General features: G+C 38.9%; 1 protein-coding gene across 1 annotated transcript in view; it reads left to right on the top strand.

The window, feature by feature from the left end:
- Positions 1-20,809, top strand: part of erbb4 (erb-b2 receptor tyrosine kinase 4) — a 501,591-nt gene that overhangs the window by 377,721 nt on the left and 103,061 nt on the right. The window contains exons 10-15 of the mRNA XM_031892892.1: positions 6,850-6,923; positions 7,463-7,553; positions 12,225-12,424; positions 14,378-14,510; positions 16,266-16,359; positions 17,543-17,697. Coding sequence (XP_031748752.1) covers positions 6,850-6,923; positions 7,463-7,553; positions 12,225-12,424; positions 14,378-14,510; positions 16,266-16,359; positions 17,543-17,697 — 747 coding nt within the window. The remainder of the gene's footprint in view (positions 1-6,849; positions 6,924-7,462; positions 7,554-12,224; positions 12,425-14,377; positions 14,511-16,265; positions 16,360-17,542; positions 17,698-20,809) is intronic.

Here is a 20,809-nt window from a genome sequence, read left to right as displayed (position 1 = left end):
CCTTCTGTGTATTTCTGTTTGAAGGTTTCAGAACAACTGGTAGACTAAGGTTAATTTCAGATATGTTATTATAATAGGAAAATGACTTGCTTCCCGCTGCTGTCAGGGCACCTCTAGGGAGGAACATTCATTTAGCTGTTACCCCTCTGCATTGTCCCCTGTCACACCTCATCATATATTATGCCGTGAGTGCTGCACAAGGACGGATGTCATTAGCAAGGCTCTGCTGGGAGGTGCTTTTGATCTACAATTAAGTAACAAGGTGTGACAGGCGGAGTTGGTGTGAGGGTACAGACAGATCCCGATGGGAATATGGGGGGCCCCAGGCAGGGGGTTGCAAGTTCCACCGCCAAAGATGACAAAAACCACAATTAGAACAAATCATAGCCCTTGGAGAGGGGAAACATGAGATCTAGTTTGAGAGTGCTGGTTTCAATGTGCTTTATGACCTTGATTAATGCTGTGTACTTAAACACCCACATTTTTAGGGTGTTAGTAAAAAATGAGATCAAAGCTGCTGATAAAGTATTAACCATTTTGTTTGCCAGAGAGATACTGTAGTTCCACTCCATCTAGCAGTACAATAGCAACCAGCTTCAACATGGGTACACAATGGTGCATTGTGGTGGGTTTTTTTCAAGCTCTGGTCACACAGAATGTTGTGTGAATAAGTGACATGAACATGGGAAAATTGATTGAATTTGGATTAAAAGAAAACTGTCAGAAATGTGTATTGGTATTGGTTCCATTTAATGCTAGAAGCTTTTTTCGACTGATAGTACTTTTGTTTGAATTTTTTGGAGAATACAACAACTTTGCACACTTTGTAGTGGAAATGGCTCTCAGAGGACCTTCCAGCATTTAATGAAAACAATGGCAGTTCATCTGTGTTAGTACATTGCTTCCCATTCCTCAGATAAAGATAAATGTGTATTATTGTTCAGTAAGGCAATTTACCGAATTTTTGGGCAATAGAGGGCGCTGTCTTCATTTTATGGATAGCAATAAATATACTTATAAGGGCAACCAGAATCAGCACTGATTCACATAAAAAGTATGTGTAAAGATATATTTTAACTAGTACATTTTTAATCTAATGATTTTTCCAAGTGTAACTTTTGGAAGCATGACACCAGTCATCTCATATACTATAAGCAAAAAAATACCCAAAATATTTTGCAGCTGCTGCCCTGAATAGTCTGTAAATCTGTTTTTGTTGGAAAATGTCATCTTAGTTTAGTAATAAATATATATATATTTATATATATGCATCTAAGCTCATTCTGTCAGATGGGATCCCCTGCTGGCTGAGAGAGGTGCAGTGCAAAGCAGCCTAAACTAATGGGCAAAATAAAGCATATAATGAAAGCGTCTGTGAGGATCCTTAAGGGCCAGCAATGACTATATTATTAATTTATGTTGATGGCAAGAAATGCTTGCCAACATAAAGCTTTTTGTCTGTTATGGAGAGATACACAAATATTTTATCCAATACTTAAACAGGAGACAGTCCAGAAAAGGAGAAAAGAAATAGCAAAAAAAATGGATTAATGGCCTCTCTAGAGCAGTGTATTTCTTATTCATTTTAGTTATTTTAAATCAGCAGTTTATGAAGGCTGATTGCTCAGTGGTTGTCCACTTTAACTATACTTCTGTGTGTAAATTAGGGAAGAGTAGCTAAGAAACATGGCAGCAGCATGGTGGTAGCAGCTTTAAAACACTCAGCATTGGAAACACTATAGACCTCATTTGTGCTTACAATGAGGGCAGTTCAGCTAATATATATATAAGGGTGGGTGGTAGGCAGGATGTAGGTGGCCCCTGTTATGTCTACTAGGTTATGCATTATTGAGCTGTTTAACTAGGACGTGCCCAAGTATGAGGTGGTCTATGGTAGTCATGGTGTTTTTTGCCATTTTACAATGTTTACAAAGGAGTGCAATTTTACAATAGTAAATGATGCCCTGTAAATGTAAAGTGCAGCTACAGAGACCATCAACTGTATCTACATAAGAAAAATCACTCTTACTCTTATAGTTTACACATCCTATTAATGTTACCTTATACTTTTGCTGTTGGAGCAAGTGTAATCAGAGGTGTTACTACAGAGGAAGCAGACCCTGCGGTTGCAGGGGGGGCTAAAAGCGTAGGGGGCCTAGTAAGGCCATAATTAAAGTACATATTTATTATAACTTGGTAGAATAGATCAACTTACCAATGTTTTGGGGCCCTAAATTAAATGAATCAGGCAATGTCAGTGACCAATCATCAACAGCAAGAATATAACATCAGCTAGAATATAGTGCAGGACAGAGAGCAATCTTAGGGAAATAATTCAGTGAATTCAGAACTACATGTGAATGTCTCAGGTTCCCATTAGTAAACAAATACATATTATTATTTAGGTTGTTCTTTTAAAACAACCCACATGCCCTTGGAAGACCTTTGAAGAGCCTGCTGGCCTTTGCTATTTCTTGATCCTGCATATTAAAAAGTGCAAGCCGTATGTATTCCCATTTCCCTATTGTCATCTCTTTCTCCTCTTCTTGAGATAAATTAGAAAATGAAATACTCGGTGTCTCCTTTTATTGAATTAAATGCAAGAATAAAATTGCTTTTACTATAATATTAATTTGCTGTATGGGTTTATCCTTCCAAAATGTATCAAATGCAAAATAGAAACAAAAAAACTGATAGAACAAGTAGTACTTATATTAACACTAAATTATCAAGCCAACAATACGCTATATGGATTTTACAAATGCCAAAACGAAAAAACAAATCATACCAAATATGTAGTGGAGACCCGGGTGTTTAAACCCCCGGGTCTATCGCCCAAGTGGGAGGCAATCAAAACGTCACAAAGCTATCAAATATAGGAGATAAGGCAGCTCACCGTAGTCCAAGGGTGGTCCGGGTGCTCGGGCCCCCGAACCCGTAGCCAGAGATAAATCACGAACTTCCAAAAGGTAACACCAAGCGCACCGGACAAGGGATATTTTCTTAAAAGTTGATCTTTATTTGTCCATTTAAAAACATCAACTTTTAAGAAAATATCCCTTGTCCGGTGCGCTTGGTGTTACCTTTTGGAAGTTCGTAAATGTTTAGTAGCCAGTATTTCTTTAGTTATAACCAGTTTACCAATGTCCTTATGTTATGAAATAGCAGAGCTTGACCTGATTCTTGGTCATAAAAATATTCAATGTCATTCCTCTTCTTTATTAACCATAATAATATTTATTGACAAACCAGGTTTCTACAGTTTATTACATTAACATTACAGAACGTTGATATTCCATTCAGAACCTAATATATTCTTTCAGATCTAAAAAAAAAAGTAATATTGAAAATATGATCGACTTCATAGACTTATTAACATTTAGTAGGACACAGTTTGATTCTATAGCCACTTTTTAAAATGTGCTTTAGGTCATTGTCCTGCTGGAAGGCCCATGAGCAGTGTTTTGACACTGGGTTCAATATTGTGTTTCAGAACGCCTTGGTAATCTTTTGATTATGTAATTCCATGCACAAACTCAAAGCACCAGCTCCAGGGGAAGCAAAGCAATCCCAAAACATCAACAAACCAACCCCATGTTTGACTGTAGGGGCTGTCCTTTTCTTCACAAACGAACGCAAAGATTGCTTATTGTCTGTAATAAGAGAAAACAAAAAATATTGACTGGGCAACATTAATCAGATGCAATTTGTGAGGTTAGAGTGCCTTTTATTGAAGTCTTTGTAACCTTTCTGCTAGTTCCTGCAAGCAGTTGATGGCATTTATGTTACACTTGCAGAGTAAACCAATTTTCATGCAGGCTGCACATTCTGTTACAATTAGCTGCTAGACTGCTACCTGCAGGTAAATATTTTTAATTTTGTTTTTAATTTTGTTTCTGAATTCTAATTTACTCATAAGTATTCAATACTGCCTTTGTATGCTAACAACAAATATGCCCTATGTTAATAAACTTCTCTTTTAGCTTTACCTTCAGAAGAGTTGTGTTATGCTTAGTAGGTATTTTATGTATGATATCCCTAATTTTTTTCTACATTTGTGTATATCACCAACTGGGACTTGGCCAAACTAGTGTAAAGAATGGGAATACAGCACCAGTGCAGTTGTTACTGTTTTACTAATACAGAAAAAAGTGACATTATATTATTCACAAACTTATAGGTTTGTAAGGGGTGGCAACATTCAGTCCAGAAACCCTTTACAAGCAATCAAATGCATATGCTTTGCCTGACAGACTTAATGGGGGTCCAAAAGAGTAGATGTTCTGAACCTGTTAAAAAAATGACATGCACATTCACATGTATTGTACATTTCCTCTTTGACCGGAAAGACATCAATGGTTGATTCCCCTCCCTTTTTTGGTGCAGAAATGGTTGTCAGAAAATAAGAGTTATGACAAGTGTTTTTTTTTCATCTGGGTTGAGTGGTGATATCAGAGTTTCAATGCACTAATACCAATAATATTTCCCACTTTCTAGCAGTGTGTCTTATGAGACTGCACCAAACCCCTGTGAGTCATGGGAAATACAGAATATTAAAGGAGACCAGTTTTAAAGATATTCCACATATGTGTGGGTGCTTAAATCAATGCACTTAAAGAGAGCTTTTGCACATTTGAGTCAATTGCATTATCATGATTTTATGAGTTTTCTTTCCACTTTCTGGAAACACTCACACCCAAGATTAGACTGTTTAACTATGACAAAGATATAAAGAGTCAAACTTTAGGGATTTATAAACCATTGCCAAATTAGCTACAGTGTGAAATGAAATGCCATTCAGAACTATTTGTCCTGGATAACATTCAGTTTTAACTGATCCATTAAGGATTCTTTTATAATTTCCCAAAATGATAGATCAACCATAATCGAGATGTATGCCCTCTCCTATTTATTGTTTTTCATATAGAGCAAAGATTGAGAGAAGAATGTATAATCATATTCCAGTTGCAGGCAATTCCCTTGATCCTATAAAAGTAGGACTCTTTTCTGAAAATCATGCCTGCCAACAGAATTGCTTAATCTTTCTCCCATAAACCACATTTATTTTTCTTAAGATGCTCCAACAGTCTAAATGTTGCAGAAATTGTAACTTAGTCACAGAAATCATAAAAAAGCACAACAGTTACAGAAAAGGCAAAATAACGACTTGTATGTAGGGAGATTCATGTATTTGACATCTACAGTATTCTCTAGAAACTAGATTTTATGAAGGTAGGGGAAGGTGCAAAGTGCAAAAACCATGTTACATCCTGTCCAGCCATTAGCGCCTCTGGCTCAGGTCCTTTTGCTTAGAAATGCCAGACGGGAAGGGAAGGACAGTCTTGCACCAACCATTGCTCAGTTCTTCAGCTTAATCTAGAATGAGGTGCAGAGCAAAGCATAATCCTGGACACAATCACTTCTTCATCACCAAGGGGCACGAAGGAATTACGATTTTGCCCCCCTTAGTGCTTTAGGACTTGCATCCGGGGTCATGGTAAATGCAACAAGGGGAAGTATTAATTCTGCAAACCCCAATCGCCATTTATGGCCCACAGTAATATCCTCTCTGCCATTTGCATGTTCCAAACACTACATTAAAGATCAGTAGGCATGCTAGTGTGGTCTCTAGTTTGGCACATATTACACAAGTGTGGTTCTCATAATTTCTCAGTTCTAACTTACACAATGTCGGCATTTGCTTTTATGGAGAACATTCCGTACACACCCATTACAGGGTGTTTAATTAAAAAAAAAAAGTCCAGTTTCAACCATTTTATCTTCTACTGCTTTTTTGTAAGATTATGCTCAGTTGTTCAATTAATATTCTACAGATGGCTGCCTTCTGTTATAATCATCACCGTATGGTCCCTTTTTCAAAGTGCTATTATAGTATCAGCAACTTCCACTATGTTAGAGTGTTAAGTATAGAAATTTAATTAATGATACTCTGCCACGCCCCTCTATACTCGTTGCTGACTACTTGTGAGGGGATTTTAACAGAACATCAGACGGTGAAATAAATTAAGGAGGTTTGTGGCCAGACAGAGAACAAGCAAGACTGAAGTCTGTACTCACATGCTCAGATACCGATACTATGGGGCTAATTATTAAATTATGATGCAAATTAAACTGGTTTCTATTTTGCTATTTAGGAAAATCTGAATCAATTACTAACCTGCCTTGCTTTGTGATTTTTATATTGTATATATACAGTATATTGTGCATCTAGCCCTAAGCTCAGGAAGCAGCACAGCAGTGAATCAGCAGAAAGGAGGATGGGGGGCTACTGGGGCATCTTTGGGGGCACAGATCTTCCCTGCTAAAGGGTTGTGGTTGCTTTGGACAACCACCATTAATGTGCAGTATTTCTAGTCTACTCATTTGTTAAGTTTTAGTTCTCTGTAGTTGGCTAAGCAGTAGTAAATGAGTTATTTGGTAGTAACCATATTTGTGAGCCATTCTCTGTATCACTGAATTTGTTCCAGTGTTTGTATTCCTAATTATTCTACATGTAAAACAGTTATGCACTGTGTTAACTTTGAAAAGGCAAGAAATACATAGGGACAGGGATTTTGGTAGGATACATAAAATTGTAGGTCAACAACTGGTAGATTACATCTTATAAATTCATGCATTACATATAACATGATATATTTTCTTTCTTTCTACTGTTCTGTTGCTAAAAATATTCTAATTGCCAGAACTGTGACAATGACCAATAGTGGACTTTAGTCCCTAAAATCAACAATATGTTCTCGCCCATCAGTTGCAGTTAGCAAAGAATTGATGTGTAATATATGATTCCAATAATAAATTAATAGTTTGTATGTTTTTCTAACTCCATAGGGATCCCTACCACAACATAGCTGCACTAGAACCTCAGAAACTAAACATCTTTTTCACAGTTCGAGAGATCACAGGTAAGTTGTTTTGGCTCTGGACCTTAATTGCTTTGGTTAATCAACAATCATATTATATTAACTTTGGTGCTCTACTGCTGTTCCCACAAGTACCTGGAGGCCTCCTTTCCATACTAAATGGCCCTTTTATCAAGAGTGGACCAGTTGGTCCAGGACCAGGTGGACCACAAGCTTTGGATTTATTGTTGCCAAATTCTTTCTATTCCAATTGGCGTTAGGGCATTTTTTTCAACTGCAGGCTGATTGGAATATTTAAAGAAGTACCAAACTTTACTTAACACAAATAAATCCCAGAACCCTATTTTATCCCAGAGCCGTATCCATTTTTGTTTAAAATATTATCTTCAGCTCCTGCTAGCCAATATACAGTATGTACAGTATTACAGAATAGTTGAGCAGACAAAGCCATGCACCTCTCTGTATTCGCTAATGCAACACGAACCAGTAATGATTCTGGCTATTTTATTGTAGGCTATATCTAATTTTTAAAGTTAATCTTATTCCCAGCTGATGCCACCTCTTATTGTTCTTTTTCCTAGGATTCCTAAATATTCAGTCTTGGCCAAGAAATATGACGGACCTCAGTGTCTTTTCCAACCTGGTGAATATAGGAGGCAGAGTGCTCTACAGGTAGGATCCACCCCCTGCAGCCAATAGCAGATTTTTACTTTATGGAACACAGCTTGGTTTTCAATTGGATAAATATCAATGGATACAACCATTTATACAGTAATTTCCTCTACAAACTTTGATTCATTATTCTAAAGCCATTAACAGGTAAACTCAGACAGTGACTTTCAAAGGTACAGTAGGAAAGATATTGACAGATAGCTAAAAAATACATGATTTCTACTGAACTCAAGCCCACTGCCACATGTATACCAGATAATCACCATAACTAGGAAGGATTTCATTTTTTTCTTAAAAGGCTTTCATTGTTATTGAAGACCTAAAAGCTAATGCTCTCCTTCTGGCTTTTAGGAGCATCACTCAGATATGGGCTCATCAAGTCCTACTTACAGACTAATTTTACTGTTGATAATGCTTTCATTTTAGATGATTTTGAAGTGCCCATTTTGTCCTACAGAGTATACAAAACTAAATCTAAATCAAAACTAAAGAGCACTCTTAGGAACGAATTTTGCTTCATGTTTTTGTATTTTATTTGAAAAATGTATTTACACACTGGTATTTAAAAGCACAGATCATCCTGGCTACTTTTATTATTATTATCATTATTTATATAATTCTCACATGTTTATGCAGTTCTTTACAAATACTGTTCATCATTCACATCAGTGACTGCCTCAGTGGAACTATGATCCTTGCCACCCAGACTAGGGTAACCCTCTTCTTCCAAAGCCTGCCTAACCCAGTCAAAGCTCCCCTGTCCCCATTCTTAAGTCCGGCAGCCCTATTACAAGGAGTGGTGGTAAATGGAACTTTTGTGCAGCAAAATGAGGTTCAATGTTTAAAAGTGCAAAGCTATGATTTTGGTAGAAATAATATAAATATGAGTTATACGTTAAATGATAGTGTGTTGGGGGTATCTGTAATTAAGAAAGATCCTCGGATTTTTGTAGATAACAAGTTGTCTAATTTCAGGCAGTGTCATTCAGTGGCTACTAAAGCAAATAAAGTGCTGTCTTATATAAAAAAGGGCATTGACTCAAGGGACGAGAACATAATTTTGCCTTTTTGCCTCTGGTAAGGCCTCACCTTGAGTATGCGGTGCAGTTTTGGGCTCCAGTCCTTAAAGGAGAATGCAAGTCAAAATTTAAAAAGCATACTGCCCAATAGTCCTCCTATTGTTTAGTAAAAACGCCACACTTTTGGCTCACCTAATCAGATATTTACTCAGTCACACTTACTTCACATTTTCTAGAACAGGCAGCCATCTCTAAAAGGGTATTCTCCCTTCCTTTCCCTCCTTGCTTCATACTGCTCATGTGTTTCATTCCCTCCCCCCCCTCCCCTCTGCCAGATCCGCTTGGCTGGTGGGCATGTGTAGCTCAGAACAGGAGACAGGATCAAGTTACACACATGCTCAGACAATAGGAAGGCTGCCGCTGGCAGCCTACAGGAAGGAGAGATATATTTCAGTGATGTCACTGTAGTCTTCACACTGCTGTAGGCTGCCAGCACCATATCTCAGAGAAGCAAGCAGGGATCTGGGAATTTAGATATGCAGTAAGTACTTAAAAGGAATGCCTTTAGGCTTACTTTTAATTTATATTAACCTTTCCTTGTCCTTTAAGAAGGATATTAATGAGCTGGAGAAAGTACAGAGAAGTGCTACTAAACTGGTTAAGGGGATGGAAGATTTAAATATAAGATTTAACAGTGAAGGTTGGGGTTGATTTTTCTGGAAAAAAGTAAATTGTAAGGGGACATGATTACTCTGTACAAGTACATTAGAGGGGATTATAGACAGATAGGAAATGTTTTTTTTCCCATAAAAATGATCAGCGCACCAGAGGCCACCCCCTTTAGATTAGAGGAACGGAGCTTCCATTTGAAGCAGTGTAGGGGGGCTTTTCATGGTGAGGGCAGTGAGGCTGGGGAATGCCCTTCCTAGAGATGTGGTAATGGCAGATTCTGCTAATACCTATAAGAGGGGCTTGGATGAGTTCTTGAACAAGCATAATATCCAAGGCTATTATGATGCTAAAATCTACAATTAGTACTAATGCTGGTATATATAGTTTATGTATGTGAGTGTATAGATAGGTTGGTAATAGTAGGTTTATATATGAGTACTGGGGTTTGGAGGGGTTGAAATTAATGGACTTTGGTCTTTTTTCAACCCAAATTAACTATGTAACATGAAGAGCATGTAGACTCCTTGTAGCTAGGCCAGGACCCTAGCTCTACAGTGCTAATCACAGGGCCACTGTGCTACCTGTTACAAGGCATAACAATGGTTTTCTCATAATTAACTGAATGATAAGCTCCACCCATTTTGTAGTATATTCCAAGCAAGAAAGGCATTGTTTTCTTCTGCTTTATATGGGATCTGATCAGCATGTGCCATAATTATGCTTTTAAACACATGTTTTTTGCTTGCATTTACACAAAAGGGGTGAAACATAGAGTGCTGCTTGCTACTTAGTGAAACATTGCTGGATTTAAAATTACTTGTAAAATGCTGACACTTTTTTTAATGACCCTGGCTTGTCTGATGTGAAAAGGCCACTTCTGTGGATGAATAGGTGCAGCAGTGCTAACAAGTAGCAGCATATGGTGCATTAAGACTATGGTGGCCATTGCTTATTTATTTCAGTTATATACTATACTTTGGCTGTTTTTTAAAGGTATCCTTTTCACTATATAAAAGTAGCAGAACACGGAAAAATGTATGTCTGAAAAGAAACGTCATCATTTCCCAAATAAAGGAATTCCTGAGAGCTCTCCATAGCAGTTTGCAAAATACTGGGTTTAAGGATTACAGGTTTTAGCCGTCAGACAAAAGGCAGCAATTATGGTATCAGAGTTTCCAGTCCCCCGCACAGCAGACAGAAGAAAGCTGGTGCCCACAGAGGTTATGGCATACTGTATACCGGTGCTGGGAATAATTATTTGTCTCTATGAGCTGAGGCTGAGATGGAAGGGCAGGGGGCACATTTAATGATGGCCTCAGCTGAGAAGTTATGAAACGTCCATGGCAGTAAACGAAGCAGCAGATTCAATGATACAATTCTATGCTTGTCAGGAGAAGTGACGGCAAAAGCAGTTTTTGACTTAAAGCGCCCGTAGGGCAGCACTCTCTGAAATAGCAGGCAGCCCCTTTAGTAGTTGATGCTTTTCAGGGTAATGGAAGGATGCAAAGTAATCTAAGCTAAAGGAAGGCTGTAAGCATCAACCCTCTCCATTTAAAAACTGAGGTTGAAGCACTGGATCAAACACTTGCCAGGTATCCACTTATCCTCTTATTAGTTACGGCTGCACCCCACAGCTCTTAGTAACCGAAGTTTGAAAATAAAGAAGCAACAACCAGAGGGTAATTATCCTATGTCTGTGAGCCATGTACATGCCAAAAGGTAATTCAGACATAGGAAATCTAAAAAAGCACCATCTAATCTCAGTATTATCTGTGTAATGTTATGTTAACATTGTGGCTAAAGGGAAGGAAAAGGAAAAACTAGAACAGACTGTAAGTTAATTACTTTATTGCTGTTCAGGGTGCCCTGGAGGACCGCAAGGAAGTGACGGAGACAGGACCATAACAGGGCTAGGGGAGCCAGGAAGGTGTTAAATTGCAAGGGGTTGTGGGAAATGTATTTCAAAAGGTGTTTGTCTGGAGGCTGTAGGAAGAGAGTGAAGGGTATAGAACAGGAGGAGTCAGTCACCATTTACTTTTGCAGCTCCCTTAGCTTATCGGGGGGTAATAATAATAGCAGGGAGAGTGTTGGCGTAAGTGGTGGCAGGAGTGGTTTAAGTCTGAGGCTAGCAATTTTGTGTATCAACCACTGTCAAAAGGGCAGGGTTGGCTGTGGCCTTTTCCACCCATAAATAGTGGTGCCTCTTTAAGTGTTTTAGTTTAAAATGGGTGCTGATTGTGGTGGTGGAAAGGGTCCAAGATGCTGCCCATATCATGTGGAATCTACCTGTAAAACTGGACCCTGTAGAGAGGGAAATTTCCTAGTCTGACGCCTTCAGCATAGATAGAGATCCCTGCAAACATTGATGTTCATCTGAGCCCTTTTGCAGCCTGCTAATCTACTGAGATCCAACTCACTACAGGTTACCAGATGGGCAAGACACAGAGATTCAGGAGTCCCAGGGAGTAGAAGTTGTAGTTGGTATGCAGCCAAAAGTCAGAGCCAGTGGCAAACCTCAGAGTCTGTTCTCAAGCCATTCCCACATACAGGCAAGGCTTAATAACAAGACAGAAGGAGAGTCTGTGCAGTGTTGAAAGGGGCTCTAGCATATTCTGTAGAAAAAGATATGCCGGCTTGGGCAAAGACTAGACTACACACACATGTGTGACTGGTGGTGAGCATATCCTGGCATAAATTAACAGGCATACCAGCAGAGATGCACGTTCTATACACCTGAGAGAGTGCCTTACCACGTGTATAATCTCAACAATGCACTTAGTCTCCTGCCAACTAAACAATGCTAAACAATAATTATATAATATGTAGATGTATATGTGAAAGTGCCTGATTTATTAACATTTGATACTTTTGTCCTGTACAAATTAAAAATGTATTTTTGAGTCCTGCTATTGTTCTTATGGCTTAGAGTCCAGCTCTTAGTATCAGGATGCTCTGCAATTCTGCATTTCTCTTTCCACAGTGGAATTTCCCTGCTGATTCTAAAGCAGCAGAGCCTCAACTCCCTACAGTTTCAGTCACTCAAAGAGATCAGTGCTGGGAATGTATATATCACTGATAACCGTAACCTGTGCTATTACCATACCGTCAACTGGACATCTCTCTTCCGGACATCCAACCAGAGAACCACTATCCGAGAGAACAAGAAGCCAGAAAACTGCAGTAAGTTCCATTATTCATTTGTTTGCTCTTCGGAAGCATTGTTTTGGTTGGTGAAAACTTTTTGTAGAAATATGTTTACGAAAAAACTACTTTTATGTCACTGGTGCAATGTTATTATTAGTCCCTGTTTCCTGGTGACAGGCCCTGTTTCAGTGTCTCTTTTTAGTGTCCCCAGCACAGTCCCCCAATTCAGTGTTAAAGCCACAGTTACATTAATTAATCCATATGTGGACATTGGCTGTACATGTTATCAGTAGCAGTTGCTCTGCCCTAGTCATTTGGTACTTGGCACACTTAACCAGGAAAATAGGGTAGCAATTATATTATTTCAGATGCATTCTTTTTTCTACTTACAAAACACTTAGGGGCTAGAGATGTAGCGAACCTCACAAAAAAAGTTAGCGAACCCGTTCGCGAACTTCTGCCAAAAAGTGCGAACTTTTGCGAACTTTGCGAACCCCATAGACTTCAATGGGAAGGCGAACTTTAAAACCTAGAAAAGCCATTTCTGGCCAGAAAACTGATTTTAAAGTTGTTTAAAGGGTGCCACGACCTGGACAGTGGCATGCAGGAGGGGGATTAAGGGCAAAAATGTCTCTGAAAAATACTTTGTTGACACAGCATTGCATTTTGTGCTGTAAAGGACAGAAATCACACTACATTTCTAAACTTGTGTAATAAACTGCTTTTACAAGGACTATTGGGTTATAGCAGATGATCAGCAGGACAGCTGCCCACAGCAGCTACATACAGAGCAGTAGAAAGTAGATTACTAGTCAGCAAAGCTACCTAAACTGTCCCTCAAACCCCTGCACAGCTCTCTCCCTATGCTAACTCATCAAGCACACACAGGCAGAATGTAAAATGGCTGCTGGGCTTCGGTTTATATATGGAAGGGAGTGGTCCGGGGGTGGTCCAGGAGGGAGAGCTGCCTGATTGGCTGCCATGTATCTGCTGGCTCTGGGGTGAGAGGTCAAAATTTGGCTCCAGCTAAGGCGAACCCAAAATTGCGAACTTCGCTAAAAGTTCGCGAACTTGCGAACTTGCGAACACCCGATTTTCGTGCGAATTAGTTCTCCGGCGAACAGTTCGCTACATCTCTATTAGGGGCAGATTTATCAAAATGTGAGTTTAGAACTTAATACATAGAAAATATAAAATACATATAAACTAACTCTAACTTTCACCCATTGAAAAATATGCTTCTTAAATTCCCATTGGAATGAATAGAATGTGGGTGAGTTTTTCACGTATTAAGCTCTCAACTCACATTTTAATAAATCTGCCCCATACATTACTCTAGTGTGGGCTGGTTCAGCTTTGTAGACAAACCTGAGGTTTCTACAGTTTTACAACATTCTGTAACTTCTCTCAGCATGGCCAAAGTGGTGGCATCAGGGTACAGGGACAAGAATTTACCAAGGGAGTAGCCTTTCCTTGTTCTGCTGCTATCACCCCCATCATGCAATCATAAAAACATATAAGGCTTATTTGTGTTTAAAATTATTTCTATTAAAGGTACTTGCATCTAGTGATGATCGAATATTTTCGGCAGCCATGGATTTGCAGTGAATTTCCACATTTCGCCATTGGCGAATTGTTTCGCGAAATTTCAGCAAAATTTTGGTGTGAAAAAATTTGCTGTGCGTCAAAATAGGCAAGGACGCATCAAAATGGGCATGTAAAAATGGGCGCGGTTACAGTACAGGCGAACTTACAGCTTCAGTGATGTGTTTCTTATAAGACATGGGGCAGTTTTATTATTGATCAGACTGGGGATTCTTGATATTCAGTAAAGTTTTTAACATAGTGGCATATTTATCAAAGCTGTTGAAAGTTGCTAGACAAGCTGGAAGCTAAGCTGTATTTAGGAAGAAAGGTAAATTTATGAATGAGTTTTTTCAAACCCAGCTAATTTGTTACTGCCATGTAACCTTACTTATTTCTATGCAGCTGCAGAAGGAATGGTTTGTGACCCTCTCTGTTCCAATGCTGGGTGCTGGGGTCCAGGGGCCAATCAGTGCCTGTCCTGTCGATACTTCAGCCGAGGGAAGTCATGTGTCAGATCCTGCAACCTTTATAAAGGGTAAGAGAATAAGGGAAGTATTTGACACGCCTAATTCAAGCCAATATTTGGTAACTGCTATAAATTAATGTACAAATCAGCTTATCAAAATAAGTTGACTAGTTGAAGTTTAACTGCAAGCATTGTTCTACAGCCAGTGGGGGTTGTAAAAGGGTAGGAAAGAGTTAAATTGTTACTAAAATTTGCAGAACATCTTGGCAAAGGGGCAACCCGAGTGTAGCATATTGCCCAGTTTATGGTACTGGGAGGTATAGTTTACCAACAGCTGAAGCTGCTTGGATTCAGTTTTGAAACCAATTAGCTAAAGGCTTAAGAATTTAATTTGACTAGCTGTTGGAGTGGAGCTCCTTAATAATATGTGGAAGACTCCTCCAATTGACCAATTTTATCTTTTATTTAACACAAAATACTCTGATGACCACAAATGCCTTTGCTGGTATCCCCACGTCCACTTCAGGCTTACCTGTCTCTATGAGAAAAACTGCTGTTCCTACTGCCAAAAAGGCCGTCGCCTCTCAGTTTCCTGTTCCTTTTATTCTCTGTTATACACTTTACACTTTATTAGTAGCATGAACATGTTTCACCTTCTTACATGTAGATAGAAAAGCTGCTAGACGCCATGTACCTGCTGGATCTTTGAGAGATGATCTAGATGCACTGTAGGAGGGAGCTGTCAGATTTTGTGGGATATCCCTCCTGTTTATTTTGTGTTAGGAAGGTGCACAATTGTATTTGACCACTGTTTGGCTCTTATTCAAGGGAAGCAAATCAAAGCAATATAATATAAGTAAAGAAAATAAAAAGTGCTGTTTATTAAAAATAATTATGTTGGATATTAAGTGTTGGAAAATTAGAATTACTTAGGGAATAGGTTAAACTATATAATAATATTTAAACGTCTCTCCTTCCCAAACCCCATCTAATGATAACAATGTTACAACTTCAGCCCTGTGTTTGCATTTCACATGCTTTAGTGCCTTTATGTGTTGCACTGGTTAATCTGATGAATTTCCAAACAAAGCTCTAGCCCCCTCCGTCACTTGTGTATCAGTAAATATAATGATCCTTAAGAATGCACCATCAATTTCCATGTGTCCCTCCTACAGCACGATAATAAACAGTCTTTCATTGTAATGAAATCCTCTTCCCCCCCGAGATCATCCATTTTAATTAGCGGATGTTTCCTGGCAAAGCAGGGACATTTCCTCCGCTCCCTTCCATTTTTCATTCCCGCTGAACTCTCCTCCACACCTTATCTCTTTTCACACGTTCCCTCAACTGATTTGCCTTTTCCCACTTGCTCTGCTTTTGTTTTATTGGTTTTCAGTTCCATCTCTTCTGAACTTCACTGTTCCTGATGAAATGAGCTCAAACACAATTGTGGCATTCATTTATAAAGCGCATTTAATTAGTGGAGGAGAAATAGAACTAAAAGCATAACAGTATTTTGTCACATCTGCAAACATAAAGGAAGTTTTCATAAAGTAGCAGAAAGGGCAGACCAAGTTGAATTAAGCGGAATTAATAATATTAGTTTTAGGGTAAAGGGCTGCTGGCTATGAAGAATGGTAAATTTCAGACCACATTCTAGCAGTACTTACCTTCAGGGTTGCTCTAACAAGGTCAGGTACGTGCACTGTGCAATTATTAATCGGACAATAAACAAATAGCTAAGAGTAAGAGATATTTATTTACATATATATTTAGTACTATTTATATCCTGATCTCTCCACCATTTCAAACATTTTTCTACAGAGAATCCCGTGAATTTGTCAATGGCTCTGTCTGTGTAATGTGTGACTCTCAATGCGAGAAGATGGAAGACAGCATAGTCACCTGCTATGGGCCGGTAAGGACTAGCACAGTGGTCTTTAGTACAGTGTCAAAAAGCACTCACATTGCTGTAGCCATTACTTTATGGACATACAGTATCTTTTTTTTTTTTTCTTGTTACTGCAAATGGCCAATGATTCAGATCCATGGCAAGACATTTTTAACTGCTGGCTCTGATTGTTGGTAATGAGACACAGAGCTGTACAATAATTGGCTGAAAGCTGGATCCATTTCTTTTCCATATAGTTCTCTTTTTAAGTGAGATATCAAAGAAAATTAGGCCTAACGGAACGGCACGTGTTAGAGTGATTGCTTTAGTCACAGCTTACTTCGCACGGAGCTTATGGACCTTCTTCTTCACCAGAATAAAAACAGACTTACTAAGGGGTTTTGTTGTAATATACTGAACTTGTTGCAACAGCCTAAAGGTTCAGCATCTCTATAGTAGTAATGACTCAGGTCTTCAGAGTTATCTTGGATTTTGTTAAAGTTTCAGTGGCACTGCACATACTGTTGAGAAGCTTAGTTGTGGTCACAAATTATCAATCAGAAAATGAGGTTTTACTACCATATAAACTGATGCTGCAGGCCTCATTAATAAATTCTGATGCTAATTATACAGGTTTCAGAAATGCCATGTACTAATCCAAATTTTTTATTCATCAGCCTTATATTGTGTGTGACATTTATATTCTATATATAAAGTATATTGTGAGGCAGTTCCTAAGCTCAGCAACTGAAAGCAGCACAGAGCAGGTACAGTGAATCAGTAGAAGAGAATATGGGGAGCTACTGGGGCATCTTTGGAGGCACATATCTTCCCTGCTAAAGGGCTGTGGTTGACTGGGGCTGATACAGAAACCCAAAACATAATATGGAACATTTCTGCTCTACTTCTTTACTTAAGCTTTAGTTCTTCTTAAAAACGATTCAGTGTAGATAGTGATCAATGTAATGCATATCATATAGGCCTATGGGAGAAAAAAAAGGGCTCATGGGAAGCCCACCAGGGCTGTGGCCCATTGGGAGATTCTCTGGTACTCTGATTGGCTGGTCCAACCCTAAAAATACCCATGGGTTCTGTTATATCACTTTTATTCTGTGCTAACAAATCTCCATCTGGTAAAACGAAAGAAGATAATGTTGGTTATATTTTTACCCTCTACCCAAATTTTCCCTAACAACCTATTTATTTTCAGGGCCCAGATCACTGCACAAAATGCTCAAACTTTAAGGATGGGCCCAACTGCGTGGAAAAATGTCCAGAAGGTCTTCAAGGGGCAAACAGCTTCATCTTTAAATACGCAGATGAGGACAAAGAATGCCATCCTTGCCACCCTAACTGTACAGATGGGTAAGGTTTTTTTTCTTGTGTGGTGGGGACTTTGTGAAGTGTCTGGGTTATTAGGATTCGCAGCAAGCTACTACAAGCAGTCTAAATATTTATATGTTTGTATATTGTTATTATAAATACATGCTTTTCTTTAACCTCTTCAGCACCAAAGCCAGCGTTTGTGCTCGGGTTACTTAAGAGGTTGCTTTCGATATATATCATAACTTTTGCAAAGAAAGAATCTATGTAATTCATTTCTAGCTTATAACAATAGTGACCAAATGTATGGTCTACATGAAAGCTTCTTTTCTGCTTGTCTGCTATGCAATATAACACAAATAGTTTCTTTTAGCAAAGGCGGAGGTGCTTTATATGCAATATTTGCAAACCAGTCAGTCATTGAAGAGAAACAGAGATCCCTCCGCTCTCATTCAGTGCCCCTGGGCCAAGTCTAAGAATGTGAAATCAGGTCCCGCAGGGGCTGCACAATTTAAATTGGAATCTGCACCCACAGCAAAATGCCGAAAGGTAATGGGCAGCAATTACATGAGCACTAATAAAAACATTGTTTCGCTGAGTTCTTAGAGCACTGTTATGAGGGGAGGGAGGAGAGGGAAATAAATGTCTCCCAGGTCCATCCCTGCTTCATTTCCATGATGTCAGCTCTTTCTGGGATGGAGTCTTAGATTGTGCAGGGAAATCTAGAGATATCCCATTCTTCCCCTTAGTGCTGACAGGAAGAAATGGAGAGTAATCCAGGTGCCAAAGCTGTTGCTCTCTGTTTATTTGCAGTTATGATATATGTGGCCTACTTATCAGAACACAGCCACGCGGAGCTGAATCCTTTATTAGCAAAAACTCTGAGGGAAGGAGGTGAAATGAGCTAGAATTGCTAGAAGCACAAGTATAATGGTGATTAAACTAAATTGCTTTGTACTGACTTCATAGTGAGTGACTGCAAATTATCAACAAACTCCAGTGTTTTCTGCTGTACACACAATTCATTTCACCCCTTGGGCACCAAACAGGTTGGCGAACTCTAGCATGAGAAATTGGAGTTGGGGGCCTGTTAGAAGTTTCTCTGTCAATAGAGAACATTCTCAGAGGAATATACATTTGTGTTTTTCTATGTAAAATGACCCCATGAGGTATAATCATCCCATATAGGTGCGACAACCTGACACTTGCACGACTTTTGTTGTGGGTGTTCAGTCTGATGACACTTTGGACAAATCTATAACATAAGCAGAAAGGAGTTGCATCCATATATTTTATTTTTGAAATGTATTTTTTTTTATGGAGACGGAATCGAAGAACAATGCAAATATAGCAAGGAGAAATGCCAAGGTGTCGCTGGAGCCAGACAATTCCATCTCACAGTTCTTTAGCAAGTAAAATGAATGCAGTAAATTATTCAGTATAGCACATTGATGTCAACAGCTGTTGCCATTCACAATGAGACCTTTTACCATTTTCACAAATCTAATTACAACAGTGCCACGAGGGAGAAACGACTCTGATGGAAGTGTGGCAGTCTTCTTCTTTTCTTTCCCATAAGTGCATCACTTTGGGGTTCGGCGAGCACGCTTTTACAGACAAGGAAGGAGCTTTGGGTGCAATACAAGAAAGAAGAATGCAGCAAGCAATAGATAGCATTTGCAATAGCTGCAATAAGCTCTGGCAGGGCCACCGTAAAGAATAACCATAGCTTCATGTGGGCAAAATACCTAGGCAGTAGTGTAAATAATAGTAAATTACATCTCCAAACACAAGTCATCTGTTATATGTGAAAATGTAACCACATGAAAAGCATTAATTGTGAGGAGAACCTTGTCATTTGTATGCAAAGCAGAAGGAATCCAGGAGGAAGTTTTTGCTATGTGGGATCATGCTCTCTGGGTTTTAAAGCAAAGACAAGGTAGTTGCTGATCAATCCTCAAAGGGATTTCATCAAGTTACACTGTTTATATTGCAAATAATTCACTCTACCATTTTAAATTCTATTCTTGAATCAACAAATATATTTTTTTAGTTGGAATATTGGTGTGTAAGCAGCCATCTCAGTGCATTGTGCCTAATTCTGAGCTTATAGAAGGAGCCAGCGCTAAAAATTAGAACTGCTTTCAGATAACCTGTTTTCCCTACACCCATGTAACTGGAGGAGTCCCAAACCGGACTTGGATTTCTTACTATTGAGTGCTATTCTGATATCTACTGGGAGCTGCTATCTTGCTCTATTAACTGATGCATTTTGGAAAAAATGTTTTCCCATGACAATTACAGATCAGTTTTGTTTTTACAGGGGCTCATTAGTGTATAGTTTTCCCATTCAACATATGGTAGGTGCCGTCACTGAAGGGTTTTGAACAGACCCTATTTCTATGTAGGCTTCAAGGCCCCATGTCCAGATTGCAGCTGTAGGGTAGCAGACCGTGGGTACTTATATAATGTATATATAAAAAGGCTTTAAAAAAATTCCGCCTTGCGCTGCTTAATACTCATTGCTAAATTCAGTGGTGGAGATGATGGCTAGTGGGGGTACGCAACCGACAATTGGATGAGCTGGTGGAGGTCCAGTGAATAGGGCAGCACTAGACCTAAATACAGTGCCTGTTCTTATAGTGCCTGTGGCCATAGTGGTTATATATTAACTTCTTCTTAAACCCTCTTCTTATACCTGCAGTTAGTGTTTTGGATAATGAAAAAACACATGCAATCTGTGTTTTCACATAATTGTTACATTATGTTGCTGCAATAGCAGGCAACAGCAGCTTATTTGTTAAAAATGCTGGACATGTATGATCAGCGAGAAATGAAGAGACCCATTTAGATGTCCTTTGTTTTAATCAGCTATAAGATGTCTGCAAAATACCTTAATATGTGAAGCAACACTAATGATAAACATATGATCATTTCTGCATTAAACATACAAAACCAAGCAAAAGAAGAAACTGAGGAAGATTTAAAGACACACGCCAATGTAATTGTCTTTTTATTGCAAAATAATAGAAAATTATAGAGGCGTTCTATGCCGGTATTTTGGTTTTGTCTTTGGCCTGCAGCCTTGATTGTATTTATAGCAGGTGGTGTGCTCACCTTACAGGAACAGTCTGTATGAAAATGGTTCCTTCAT

The sequence above is a fragment of the Xenopus tropicalis genome, chromosome 9 (assembly GCF_000004195.4).
Source record: "Xenopus tropicalis strain Nigerian chromosome 9, UCB_Xtro_10.0, whole genome shotgun sequence".
NCBI lineage: Eukaryota > Metazoa > Chordata > Amphibia > Anura > Pipidae > Xenopus > Xenopus tropicalis.
Note: the sequence above shows the minus strand (reverse complement) of the source record. Positions and strands in the feature narration are given on the sequence as shown.